Raw genomic sequence first — 14,170 nt, forward strand, 5'->3', positions numbered from 1 at the left:
ACATGTGCAATAAATAAAATACAGCTTTTCAAATTCAGCACTCACCTCGACGACCCATTTCACCTTTCAGCCCAGGGTAACCAGGATCTCCTGGAGGCCCATCTTTACCTGGCATCCCCATAAGGCCAGGCTCCCCTCTTATACCTGCAAAGATACACAGCTAAAGATCTCAGAGGCTAAGAGCAGGGGCACTGAGAAACACACTGATGGCAGCGATGGCAACACAGTTCAGCTCAGAGCTGGAGGAGAACATGACCTTTAAGGAACTCTGTACATTTTGATATCCAGAACTGCTGCGGAGCCTCAAGACAAGAATTTTCACTGCTACACAATTCAATTTGATTGAGAATATTCTTTCCCTTCCCTGCGTAACCCTGCAGAAGTGTTTGGGGAGTACACATCTTTTCTATTTGGAATCCATCTCTATGCACAGCACAGAGGGATGGGGATCTGCCAGTCTACAAAGGCAGCAGACAGTTCTTCATCTGGCAGTAGATCTCCATCTTTTCTTGGCTTTTGACCTACGTGGTTTCTCCGAAACCTTGCCACTAGAATTCTTGGTTTGTAGCTACTCTCAGGTCTCCTTTGGCAGAGACCAAAGGCAGAGCAACCTGCTTCCTGCCTTTGCCCAGGACTTGCAACTCCTACAAGCTTCTTGGCCCTGTGGAGACCTAAATTCACCACACTATGCCTCTGAGCATACAGGATAGGTAGGATGAAACACCATCTCCAGTCTTTGCCTAGACAGCATATGCAAGTGGGTAATTAGCTGGCAAGCACAGCATCACTGCATGTGGACATTGTCTACTCAGGAAGGGAAAAAAAAAAAGAGAAAAAAAATCATCATACACTCAAAAGCACCTGGAGCTGGAAGGGAAGGCCTAGACAACAACCTCAGTTGTGCTGACATCTGAACAAGGATTCACTTCAACGCAGTCACATAACCACACACCAGCAACTTCCTACTGTCACAGTGACAGCTGCCAAACCAGAGCTGGATCCTTTCAAAGCAAGGTTACCTTTGAGTCCAGATGCTCCAGGAAGTCCAACTGGACCAGTGGGTCCCACATCACCCTTAATGCCTCGCAAGCCAAGAACACCAGGGAAACCTGGATTGCCTGAGTCACCTTGGTCAGAAGCTGGGCCAGGGGGGCCTCGTGGTCCTGAAGGACCTGGAAGACCTAGAGACAACATGGGTAATTAGCACCATCTGCTCCTGAGACAAAGTAAACGTTGGGGCTATCTTCCAAGCACACCTTTCTAGAGGGTGTCTGTATTTCAGTGGGTGACACATGTTTAGAGCCTTTGGACCCACACTTTAAAATGGTGCCCAAATTCAGACATACTGGACTAAAGAACCTACCTTAGTGCCCATGTCTGTCTTCAGTACTGCAACAGGCAAAATGATTATGGACTAGAGAGCTTTAACAATAAGCTACATCTAATCAGAATTCAACAGCAGGAATTGAAAACATACCTTCCCATCCCCAATCCCTAATCTAAACCTCAAGTTAATAAAGTTACACTGCTCGTCCGAGTCCTTTTCTCTCAGAGCTCTTCAAAGGAAGCCCATAAAGAAACAGAAATCCCCTTAGCTAATCCACTCTCCTTAAGAGGCTTCTCTTCATACCTGAACTCCCATCAGTTCCTGGATGGCCAGCATCCCCAGGCCTACCACGTATATCAGAGGGAAGAGAAACTCCAGGTGTTCCTGGCATGCCAGGCAGTCCCACAGGACCAGGGGGACCTAGAATAAGTAATACAAAGTGAGAGAGTACACTGTACTGTCCAAGTTCTTCAAGTAATCTTCACAGATATGAACAGAAGTAGTGGCTGAGTAGCACTTATATTGATGAGAACAAAGAGACATCTTACTGTGTGAGGGGAAAAATTACATCTTGTGCTGTTTAGGAGAGGTATAGACAACTGTAAGAACTGTGTAATGAAGTGTTTCTCACACGGCCACATCACAGATTTAACATTCACTCCTAACCATCTCTGTGGCTTCAGGAGTTCTCTGGTAATTCTGCTGACCCTGCAACCCATTAACCTGAGCTGCAATACATCCTGCTGGGCTTCCAGTACGTCATTATTTACCCATGTCTCCTGCTGAGCCTTTTGGTCCAGGGAATCCTAGAGATCCTCTACCCAAGCCTGGAGAGCCTTCTTCACCCTTTGGACCTGGGAGACCTGCAGAGCCTTGTAGTCCAGCTTCACTCAGACCTAATGATACGTGGTTAACAATGAGAACTTACTCAAATTACCTGAGAGCAGTTAAATGATTACACAAGCTGAGCTGCAATAAAAAATTAGCCATTTATGTCTCTCTCTGCTGCTTTCAGTAAAGCAACAGAAAGAGATTTGGTGCCTCATAAGCCACTCTGTTTGTGCAGAGTGAATACGAACAATCTGCAGGATGCTGAGAGAGAAGTGCATGGCTGTTCTGGTCTTCCTACAAGCTCTTGCACAGGGATGTGAACAGAGCACTCCTGTGGCAGGATCTGCCAGCCAGCCTGTATGCTGTGTCTCTCAAGAGACAGAGACTCAAGCTTGGGGTCTTCAAATAATCCAGTGGGTACTCATCAAGACTGCTTCTCCATTTTCATGCATAAAACATCTGACACAAATTTCAACTGCTGCTTTACAAGATGATTGTAACTAAACAAGTCTGTTTGGAAAGGTCTTTCTCCACTTCTTTAAGTTTAGTAAAACACAGTTTGCAGAACAGAACAAACTTATATTTCATACAGCTAAAAATATGAAAGAATCTAGCAGAGTGTTCCCAAAAGCAGAATCCAAAATCTAATCAAAGAAATCAGCTTCTGATTTTACTGATGCCCCTACTGAGCTCCATATAACAGAGGGCTATGGAAAGCCCTAAGTAAGGAAATACGTCATTGCTAAGCCAGCTCAAAGCAAGCATTTGATGCTGCCCTGCTAAAATCAAACATGCATTAGAAATGGAAGCATTTTACAATTTCCAGCAGTGACACAGTCCTTCAGGAATTCAAGGACAACCGTCACCAGAAAAGCCTTTTCACTCCACAAGCTGCATCCTTTTCTTAATGGCATTAAAGAAGAATTTGTTCATGCACATTCAGTAACCCGAGGCTTCTCTTAGAGTTATAATTAAATCCAGAACTGAGTGAAATAGGGGAATTTTGCAGGGAACACTGCTGTCCTGATGGGCTATTGTATGTGTTTCCCCAGCTATGACACTTCTACTACACATTTCCTTTACCTGGTGTTCCAGGAGCCCCTTTTGTGCCTGGCAGGCCATTCAGACCATTTAAACCCGGAAATCCATAAAACCCTAAAGAGACATTGGGAATATATAATCAAGTGAATAAGCAAATAATCTGGTTAGGTGGAAATGCACAAGATGCTTCATGAAGACTACAACATGTATAAGAAACCCAGCACACTGAGAGGAACACAGTAGGTAAAGTCTTCCTTCACATGGGCCTCCTTCATGGAAACTCTTCCCACTGCTCTCACTGATTTTGCCCTCAGTGAACACCCATCAGAGATCCAAATCAAGTGAGATCCTCTCCCTTTCCAACCACTCCTCTGCTCATTCCTAGCAGCTGGTGCCTGCACTAACGTTGCCAAGAAACAAGCGGATTTCCCACACACAGCTGGCCCACACAGAAGAGTACTGCCTGCCTGCTGTGCTAGACTTGGCTGGAACACTGGCTTTCTGACCTAAATTTTCCCACCATGTGCAGGCTCCAGATATACCTTTAGGTCCTGCTGTTCCACGAGCTCCAGGGAATCCGACAGATCCTGGCTGCCCTGGAGGTCCTGGTGGTCCAGGGCTTCCTCTCAGCCCAGCATTTCCTGGGATTCCTAAAAACAATCAGAAAAATGTTGCTGTACTACACATCCTGGATGGAACAGCTCAGATCTCCATCTTACAGCTCCTGTTCCTGTGCTTAACTCATAAGATGGGTGACTAAACTACTACTAGGATTAAGCAAAAGTCTTCCCTACTTGTTAAAGAATTTCTTTCGATTTCAGTTATCCAGGATTCATCATATGGTTGACCCACAGATCGGTCACGACAAGACAAAGTGACTCCTTACACTAGTGTCAAAGAAAATTCCCATCTTCTTGTCAACATTCTTGTTTAAACCTCAGCTGAGACAGGCCAGCCAGGGCTAAGGAAACAAGGTGAGGTTGTTCCACTGTCACACCATGAATCAGAGAACTTAGATGCCTAGTCCAGTACCTGCTGGTCCTTCTGGGCCAAGATCTCCTGGGCTGCCTTTGAGTCCATTCACCCCAGTGTTCCCTGGGTAGCCTGGTTCACCCTTGAGCCCTTCTCTGCCTCTCTCTCCTGAGAAGATAAAAACAAACAGCATGCTAGAGCACAAGTGAAGTGGAAGGAAGCTGTGAAGAGAATTAAAAAACAGCTATTTTGAAGCTGCAGCACTTGTGTCTGCTTAGCCATGGTCTGGACCTGGACTGGACTACCTGGATACCAGTGCAAGTTCCCAAGTTCCTCCTCAAAAAGTGAAGTGGAACCTAGCAATTGAGTTGGACTGTTCTGGACATATTCATTATCATCCAGATTTGTGCCCCACCTAGATTCTGGAATCCTCAAATCTCACTTCTAGAAGAAGACTAAAGTATTTAAGTTTATAGATGACAAAAATACTCAAATTGGGTAATGCTATCCTGTTTAATTTCTAGAATTCTGCATTCTTGAACTGAGCAATTACTTTACCCGGGAACCCTGGATCCCCTCGCTCTCCTTTTACTCCAGTGATGCCAGGAATGCCAACAGAATCTCCCTGGTCACCTGGAAAAGAAAGACAAAGTGAGGATGCCATTCCCTAATTGACTGTGGGGAGCAGTTTTTAGGGCTGCTCAATAGCCTTGTTTATGAAAATAGACCTTCTCTATACTTCAAATCCAAACAAAGAGAATATCAAATGATGTGCCTGAGTTGGAAATTGCTTACAAACAGCACTGTTTGAACATTCACTCCTGCAAATGCATGATAAGACAAACATTTTTGGGTAATTCTATAACATAATGCCCTTTTGTAGTTTTAACACAAGAAGAAGAGAGAAAAGTATGCCTCTCATACTGTCCAATATGCTTCACACAGTGCTGGGACCAAACTTACTTTCACAGCAGGCTTGGGTCTGGTCTCATCTGAATAAAGCCCTTTACAAAGGGACATGTACTTCAGAGCCAGTCACTAGTGAGCAATGGACACCTCTAAAACACTACTCATTCACTTGAGTCATATATATGCAGCAGCATTCGTACTACAAAAGATTTCTTACCCTTTGGACCAGGGAGGCCAGCAGGCCCTGGGAATCCAAGTGTTCCTGTGATACCATCTGAACCCTGAAAATAAACCCCAAAATCAGCCTTTGGATTTTATTCTTGTTGTTCCAAGTTTGGGTCACGTGAGATAACAGACTGCAAAGATGTAGGAAGAAATACTATCCAACGTGTCACTCAGCAGTATGAGCCAAACAAAAACAATCTGGAAGCTTGGTAAGGAAAAGTCCTGCCAGCTTCTGCTGCTTTGCTACTGAAGAACCAATTAGAAGACAGGATTTCCCTAAGTGCACTTAGAGAAGATGAAGATACTTAAAAAGGTGTTTACCCTCTCTCCTGGCATTCCTGGAAATCCTATGATACCATGTGTACCCTTCTGTCCTGGCAGCCCAGGCTGTCCAGGTGGACCAGGGAAGCCTGGGTCACCATGAAGACCTTTCTCTTTGCTTGCTAATCCAACTGGACCAGGGAGACCAGGCTGTCCACGGCTTCCTGGGATTCCTTTATCACCTGGGTTATACAAAAGAGTACAATTGCATTTCATAACACTGACAGCTTATTTGGGCCACCTAGATTGTTAAAGTTCCCCTTATAGATGACGAAGGGAAGGCATTAGCTCTGCAGAACAGAGCTTCAAAGAAAACTCTTTTCTCACATTTCAGAAGTGTCACATGCAGATTTTGCTAGAACACAAATGGCAGAACAAAAAAGAGTAACCCTGCGGGTGCTGTCAAAGGACAGACCATGTTCAACTGAGAACAAGCATGGCTACTGAACAGCTGATACCAGCAACTAACTAGAATGCTGTGAAATACCTCTAGGTCCAGGAAATCCTGCAAGTCCAGCTAATCCAGGATCTCCTTTGTCTCCTTTGAATTGCAGTGCCTGTTCTGGAAGCCCAAGTACAGGAAGACCAGGCAGACCTACATCACCTCTGTCTCCTGACGAAATAAGAAATCAGGATATATTCATGCCGAATAATGTAACAAAGAAAAGGTGTAACACTAGAAGCTGGCAGACAAAAGCAGGACTTTCATGTCTCCTGATATAAATTTAGCTGTTTCTCACCTTTTTGACCTTGGAGCCCCAGAGCTCCAGGGCTCCCACTTCCTCCAGCTGTGCCAGGAGCTCCTTTAAACCCATTCACCCCAGGGACACCAGGCAGGCCTGGCATGCCAGGGAAACCAAGCAGACCAGAAGATCCTTTCTCCCCTGAATAAAAAAGTTGAAAAATAGAAAGCAAAAATTAGTCTCTTCTGGTACAATGTATAATCACCTAGCAGGCAGAGGCAGCACGGGTCTGGCCAGTTGCTCAGATCTGGCTTGTGAAACACGATGGTGTAAGCACAGCATGGCCACTTCTTCCAAGACAGCAACATGCAGATACATAGGTCTGTGGCTCTCCACCTAAAATAACACAGAATTCTCCAAGTAACCAACTACTGTATTGGTGCTTAATTATCATGCAGACTGTAAATTTTTACTTCCCAGTTGATTTGTGCTTTGTTCTCTCCCTTCTATAAGTTCCATTCACTGTTCCTCATTTCTTTAGTTTCCTTGTTTTTCTGTCTTGATTTGCACAATCCTTTGCCCATAAGGGCCCAAGTCTTCTAAGATGGATCCCTTTATTGCCATGATTTGATAATTAAAGCCATCAAATTTGCAAAACAAAAGCATTCTAACACTAGTTGGGAATTTATTCTCTTCTGACAATCAGTGTTAACAAGGTTGTTTTTTGTGGGCACAGTGATCTCAGACTATTGCCCCAGTGGAACACATACCTTTTGGCCCAGAGAAACCTGGACGTCCATCTTGACCAAAAGGCCCAGGTGGCCCTAAGAATCCTCTTTCCCCAGGAGATCCTGGGGCACCATCAAGACCTGGGAAGCCTTTCATACCAGCAGGGCCTTGTGGACCTACCTCTCCAGTCAAGCCTTTAGGTCCAGGAAGTCCTAAATCAATTCAAGAAAGAACTCAGTGAGCTTATATCAAACAAATGCTAGGGTAATTTGCAGACAGCTTCCCAAATGCTTTAAACACAGCATTGTTTTAATGACAAATGGACCTTATGGCACATGCAGCCTACTAGAAGGCATAAAGCTTAGAATGGCAAAAGCATTAGTTATCTAATAAAATACCTATGAAGAGGGTTACTGCCTACATCACTACACAACTGGCAAGAGTGAAACCCCTTATGATGTATCCATTTTTGTCTCCTATACCAGACACTAAATAGTAGCACACCACTCTTACCTTTACCACCAAGGCATCCAAACCAGAATGAGGAGGCTCATTAATGCCAGCTACTGCTACCTGCTCCACCATCTGGGTGAACCAGAGATCAGTCGGAGAGGTTTGTGTTTTACAAGTTTCTTTTCCACCTTGGTAGTTAAAGTATTACTTCTCAAGAGCAAATTGCTCACTAAAGGAACGAGCTTCTGATTGTGCTCTCAGAAAACCAACACTGTATGCACTGTTTGGACTCTAGATGTTTCAGAGTATTTCTAGCTGAAGCTTTGGAATGATTTACAATTGTAAATAAAGGCTCAAACCATTGAAAAAACAGAATGCTCAGATCCAAAAGAAGGAAGAGAAGGAAAAATCAGGTGGCTTCTGATAAAAAGGGCACTTGCAGCAGTAGCACCCAGTACATGAGCTTTGTTATACTCAGGGCTTAAACATTTTAAGCTACAACCCAGTATTCTTTAAAGCAGAAGAAGAAATGGCTGCTTCATCTAAGAAGATAAAGAAAACACACACATTTAAAAGCTGTACATATTAAAGATTTCCTTACAGCTTCAGGCTTGAAGTCTGAGCATTCTCACTACAATGGTTCTTTGCCTTCTGGTTTGATTAGCAATAATAAGGGGTATCACCTACAGTCAATGCAATTCCTGTAGCAGTAAAAGCTAGGTTGTTAGTCCATGAGCTTTTATGCTACACTGCATTTTCTCACCTTGACAGCCTATGTGAAGAACCCATAACCAAACAGTGTGACATCAGAAATGGAGAGTTGATGATAAATGGAATAGAAACATGGTGAATGAAAAACCAGATAAAATATGCAAACAGAAAGAACAAGGGTACAAAAGAAATTAATGAATCAGAGAGATTACAGCTGCAAAAAAACACAAACCCACAACCATATGGAGTTTATTGTCCTAGCAATGGGAGGATTATAAAACAGGTTGAAGGAAACCCATATATGGCATACAGTCCAAAAATGTAAACCAACAGAGAGGCAAAGAAATGATGAAATAAAAATTTAAAAAACCCAACCAACCAAACAAACAAAGAAAAAAACACCAAACAAACACACACTTAGTAACTATGATTTTCATCTCAAATGACATTACAGCTTTAATTCACTTGTGGTCATTGTGCTCCAGCACTGTCGTTCAGCGTGTCAGAACAGATGAGTTATGTCATAGACCATTATCTACTAATTTCCAGGTCCCTCCTTGCTGGGTTCTCAAGTCTTGCATATACTGTTATCATAAAACACTTTAATTAGTGCCAATTAATTGAGAGATAGTGCTGTGCTCACGTGGTGTTTTTCTCCCCTTAAAGTGACAGGAAATAAATTTCTCATCTGTCCCAGCAAAGAGAAAGGCAGAGAAGACAAGTTTCTTCTGAGAAAGCAAACAACTTTTCAGTCTATCAAAGTCCTATTTCAAGCAACCTCATACAGTAGAAATTAATTGTTGTGAAAAAGGGAAATGAAGATTAGCCAGTGCTGCAGCCAGCATGTAAGAGCAGAGATGTTAAAAATCTCTAGACATTTAAGGTGCTTTCTCCTATCTTTCTGTTGTACTTCTTAGAGACTTGGGGCACCATTTCTATAGAAGATTCACCCAGCAGCCACAGGCAACAGGCTCAAATTCTGCACTCTGTAATCACTAACCAGAGGCAAGAGCTCACTCCCAGCAAATGCCAAATCTCTCCCACATTCCTTCAGCATTACAGGATTCAGCTTGGCTACTTGTATTCATATGAAAACATTACGTACCTGGTGCTCCTGCAAGGCCAACTGACCCCAAGGGTCCTGGTTTTCCCTTGATGCCAAAAGGACCTCCAGGACCAGGAGGTCCCCGCAGTCCAGGGACACCTGAATATCCTGGATTACCCTGTTCACCTTTAACACCCAGGAGGCCTGGTCGTCCATCTAACCCTGGGAGCAGAGAGGTAAGAGGTTACAGAACAAAATACAACAAAAGTACAACTTTCAATTAAAACCAGAATTTCAATAAAAGCCTATAAGTTGCTTTAGATTCTAAGAGAAAACCAGCAAATTGCCACCTGTGAGCAGGTCAGAGGATTGTTAACACTGTCTTAAAGAGACTGGAAAAAGGAAAGGTTTTTGAAAGAGAAATAGTTTGATATTCTCAGATACAGGCAGTATCAGTGCTCACCTTTTAGTCCTGGAAATCCAAGATCACCTGTAAGCCCTTTATCACCTGGGAGCCCAGGTCGGCCACGCTCTCCCAGGGCTCCACTCTCAGCACCAAATACATCTCCAGGAGCACCTTTTGCTCCACCTAAGCCTGAAGCACCCATTTTCCCAGGCAAACCATCTGTTCCATCTAGTCCTGGAAGTCCTTGTGACCCTTGTTCTCCTCGAGGACCTGGGAAGCCTTAAAGAGAAAACCAATAAATGTCACTTAGGAGAAACACAAAATATCTGCTTCCAACAGCTGATTGTACATCTTTACAGCATCTTTAACAAAATAACATTTAAAAAATACCCATGCAGGAAAAAGTTGTTTGGAAAGGTGAAGAATGTTTTAGTACTGAATTAGAAACAATAATTGGATACAGAAAGCAATGAAACTGTTTAAACAGTTAAAATATCCTTTTATTTGTTTTTGTAAAAAGAGGAAAGAAAAAGAAAAGACTAGGAGTATCTGGAAGCTTCAGCCAGTTGCAGCTTTACAAGTTTGGTTTCACTACATTGGCAGATGAGGCAAAAAGAGCAAAAAAAGAGAAGGAAGATGCCATTTCAGGCTGCAGACAGGCAGTATCTCACTACCACTATCAACCACAAAAGATGTAAAGATGTTATTCATCAGACTTTTCTTACTCTGTCCAGTGTCAGACAACTTCTGGCACTGCAATGCAGAAGACATTGTCAGCCTTGGTAGAGGGAGGACTTGAAAGTACTCTCCCTGTACCAAGCAGACACTAAACTGAACTGCTGTGTGGAAGTGTCACTCTGTTCAGTTGTTGTGAAGTAAGTGACCCCATAACATTGACATCCCCCCTTAATGTAGTGAAACTTTTAAGAGATTTCTTATGCCATATCCAAAGAAACCTGACGGACATGCAGCAACCTAACCTCAGGAATCTTGCCTCACAGCTCTGTTTCTTGCTCTTTATTTATACAACCACCAGAAATTCCCACAATTAAAATGAGTCCAGACACTGTGTCCAAACTCTTTTCTCCCAGAAGTAATATAATATTATACGTATCTTAATATATAACACAATATATCACAATATATTGTAATACTGTGATACTTGTAATATAATATTACAAGTATTTCTTTTGTTTTTCTTCCAAGCTACAACCATTTGCTTGCAGATTGCACTTGGAAGGAACACAATGGAGCACTCAATGCAGCATTATAAAAACACCAGGAAAAAAAGTGGCCTAGACCAGACAACTCTTTTGATACAACATTGCACACATTAATCAGACAATAAGAAAAACTCCAGCAACTTTCCTCTTACCAGGTTCCCCTTGCAAGCCTATTAGTCCTGGAGACCCTGGCTGGCCTTTTGACCCAAGTAATCCAGGTTGGCCTGGAATTCCAGGAAAGCCTTTGCTGCCTTTGGGACCTAAGGGTAAAAGTATGTTAATACATAATATTAATGAATGAATTGTATAAGACAAAAATACAGCATGAGAAAACGGGATCTCTTCTAAGAGAAGAGCAAAGCTAGTGTTGAAAACATTTGCTAGAAAATCTCAAAGCTATGGGTTTTCATCAGCTACATAAACACAGGAGAGGGTTTGTGTTCAGAGACTACATGAAAAGCTAAAAATGGTGTGGTCATTATGATCCTCCATGGGACTTAAGCCTAGTCTCCTTGAAAAAAAAAGAACATTGTTCTGCCAGTCAGCTCTCTGAAATAACTATCACTCAGAGGAGATTAATTAGCAGGTATTATCTTCCTCGAGGAACAAGCACTTCTTGGTAGCCAGCCAGACATTCAGCTTGTCTCCCTACCTGGTAATCCTGGAAAGCCAGGAGTCCCTGGGGGCCCATATGCTCCAGGAACTATGCAGGGCAAGGTGATACCTAAAACAAAGAAACACTGAGGTTGCACACAGCCTCTTTCAGAGACATGGTCAGAAGAACGGTCAGTATCCACATGTTTTTTACAGGACATGTAAGTGACTGTGAGTGAACTTACAAACATCAAACACTGCTGACATCTCAGATATGTTATGCTGAAGAAAAGGCATTTGCAGCCTGGTGATTGTCTAATCTCATCCCTACTACTGACTTACTGCATGACCACTACCGCTTACTGCATGTGGACTTGGAGCATGATATCCATGGCTGCCACTCAGTAACCATGGGACCACATGGATTAGAAGAAGTTTATTAGCACCAAACACGACTCAGCAACTGCAAAGCTCTTTGACTGACTTTCACCTCTCAAAAAAAGGTTCTGTTTGTACTAGCAATCTCTCATCAGCTGAATGAAATTTATGTGGCATTATCAGAGTTGCTAGTGCATCAGATTTACCTCCTTGTAGGTCACTGACAATTTAAAGTCACATTCACACAGCCATGAAAATGATATTGGAAAAACGAATTCAACCTCTCCAACATCAAAAATGCTTCCACTTACTTTGAGAGGAGTGTGTGCTACAACTATAGAATTAGCTTCTACACTGTTAACAGCTGGCATAGCCTTGAAATACCAGAGATACACTTTCTAGAAATGAAAATCTGAAGGACTTTAAAAGCATTTAGTCATAGAGAATACATATAAACAATGACTACTGAGGCAAATTTGGGGAAGAGAGGTGGGTTTTTTCATTACTCTGAACATTTTCATACGCACAGAGAAACAGCTGCCTAACTGCACCGTTGCCCAATGTTTGGTACTTCAAATCTGGCATCAGCTACAAGGTCGACTAAGGATGAAATAATCAGGTATCACAGACACATTGTTTCTTATTTCCTTACAGCTTTTCACAGGATCCTTCTAATCGAGATCCATTCCCAGTCTGACAAGCCAAATTTATTCATCACTCATTTAAGAGCATTCCAAACTGTAACTGCTTTCAGTCCTGAGGAGGTAATCTGGTCTAAATCAAGCAATACTGGAAGTATTTCTTCGTGCCTGGCAACATGAGTTAAATACTTCTTTTCAGAAAAGGTTATAATTTCCTGCAGACTAACACATTTTACTAACAGAAGACCCTGAGCCAAACTATTTCCTGGATAAATCCAATCAATTCAGTGGACTTCTATATGGGTAACAAATACGGCTCTTTGCCACTGACAGTGGGAACAGAGCTCTCAAAATGACACAGGCCAGGGCAAAAACTCCTAAAGTAACCCAATATGCCTTTCTGAAGCAAAGGCTGTAAAATACCTACAAATTTTTTGGTTGAAACAGTGCTAAGAACTGTTCCAATAACATTCTTGTAAGATTGTTCTCAATAGATTCCAAGTCATATTTCATGTGAGGATAACTGAAAGGTAAATAGGACCGTTTGCTTGTGTGTTTTGCAAATTGATGTAAGCAAGGCTTAGTGTAAAAATTATATAAGGAAAACTTAGTGTTGACCAGCTACTTAATACCTTACATTATCCCAGTTTATAGTTTCACAGATTTGTAGAATGGTTTGGATTGGAAGGGACCTTGAAGATCATCTAGTTTCAACCCCCCTGCCATGGGTGGGGACACTTCCCACTAGACCAGGTTGCTCAAAGCCTCATCCCACCTGGCCTTGAATGCTTCCAGAGAAGGGGTATCCACAAGATCCCTGGGCAACCTGTTCCAGTGTCTCACCACCTTCACTGTAAAGAATTTCTCCTGAATCTCCACTTTACACAGTAATATCCCAGAATCAAGGAAATTAAACAATTACAAAATGATCGTATCATGTAAAAAGCAAAATTCAGGCAACTCCAGCATCTCTGAATGAACTCATACCAGGTAAAATCAGTTTGGCTTTTTTATAAAATACTGAGAGTTTTCCAAAGCAAGGCTATTTCACCCTGGTTTACTGCATGTAGCATGCACTCAAGCAGAACTCCTCACTGTTGTGTTTCACCTGGTAACTTCAGTGGGTCATAGGCTTTTTTAAAATTTTCATGATAATGGTTTTCAGTCTGCGCAGTATAAGAAATTATTATTTCTTCCATCAATTCACATTTCTTTAATATTAGATGGAAGTTACTACATCAAAGGACCTTTTAATGTGTGCAAATTATCTCCTAGTATGGAGGGAGCAACACATTCACAAGTATTCTTACAGATCTCTATGGAGGTGCAAACTGAACCGGCTAATGACTTTTTCACACTTTCCCACATATTTTGACTATAGATACTGCTCTACAAAGGATCATTCACTGATAGCAAAGCTTTCATGTAGCATTCATAATGAGCTGGCTTCTGATGTGCTCCACAGAGTTCACATCATGCACAGAGCATTTTACTTTTACTTATCTTACAATGCAATCTTAATGTAGTGGATTTTGTGCAAGACAATTTACCAAACAAAGATGTAAGCATTCATAGCTAGGAATTAGTAAAGCTTTTAGCATTTAGCATGTGACATGAATTGGAAAAAAAGCTTATGCAGACTGTTCCAGGGGGACACTAGTGCCAGCTGTCTCCTCACCCC

At 42.3% G+C, this 14,170-nt stretch overlaps 1 protein-coding gene across 1 annotated transcript in view; it reads right to left on the reverse strand.

The window, feature by feature from the left end:
* The window catches only part of COL4A6 (collagen type IV alpha 6 chain), a 91,210-nt gene that overhangs the window by 3,316 nt on the left and 73,724 nt on the right, over window positions 1-14,170 (reverse strand). The window contains exons 23-40 of the mRNA XM_054388861.1: window positions 11,529-11,600; window positions 11,029-11,136; window positions 9,711-9,932; window positions 9,308-9,469; window positions 8,255-8,263; window positions 7,080-7,250; window positions 6,367-6,510; window positions 6,114-6,239; window positions 5,627-5,808; window positions 5,298-5,361; window positions 4,730-4,804; window positions 4,232-4,339; window positions 3,742-3,849; window positions 3,242-3,313; window positions 2,098-2,223; window positions 1,631-1,747; window positions 1,020-1,181; window positions 46-144 (exon numbers count right to left, since the gene is read on the reverse strand). Of these exons, the coding sequence (XP_054244836.1) occupies window positions 46-144; window positions 1,020-1,181; window positions 1,631-1,747; window positions 2,098-2,223; window positions 3,242-3,313; window positions 3,742-3,849; window positions 4,232-4,339; window positions 4,730-4,804; window positions 5,298-5,361; window positions 5,627-5,808; window positions 6,114-6,239; window positions 6,367-6,510; window positions 7,080-7,250; window positions 8,255-8,263; window positions 9,308-9,469; window positions 9,711-9,932; window positions 11,029-11,136; window positions 11,529-11,600 (2,127 nt within the window). The remainder of the gene's footprint in view (window positions 1-45; window positions 145-1,019; window positions 1,182-1,630; window positions 1,748-2,097; window positions 2,224-3,241; window positions 3,314-3,741; window positions 3,850-4,231; window positions 4,340-4,729; window positions 4,805-5,297; window positions 5,362-5,626; window positions 5,809-6,113; window positions 6,240-6,366; window positions 6,511-7,079; window positions 7,251-8,254; window positions 8,264-9,307; window positions 9,470-9,710; window positions 9,933-11,028; window positions 11,137-11,528; window positions 11,601-14,170) is intronic.

Source organism: Indicator indicator, chromosome 17 (genome assembly GCF_027791375.1).
Source record: "Indicator indicator isolate 239-I01 chromosome 17, UM_Iind_1.1, whole genome shotgun sequence".
Classification (NCBI taxonomy): Eukaryota; Metazoa; Chordata; class Aves; order Piciformes; family Indicatoridae; genus Indicator; species Indicator indicator.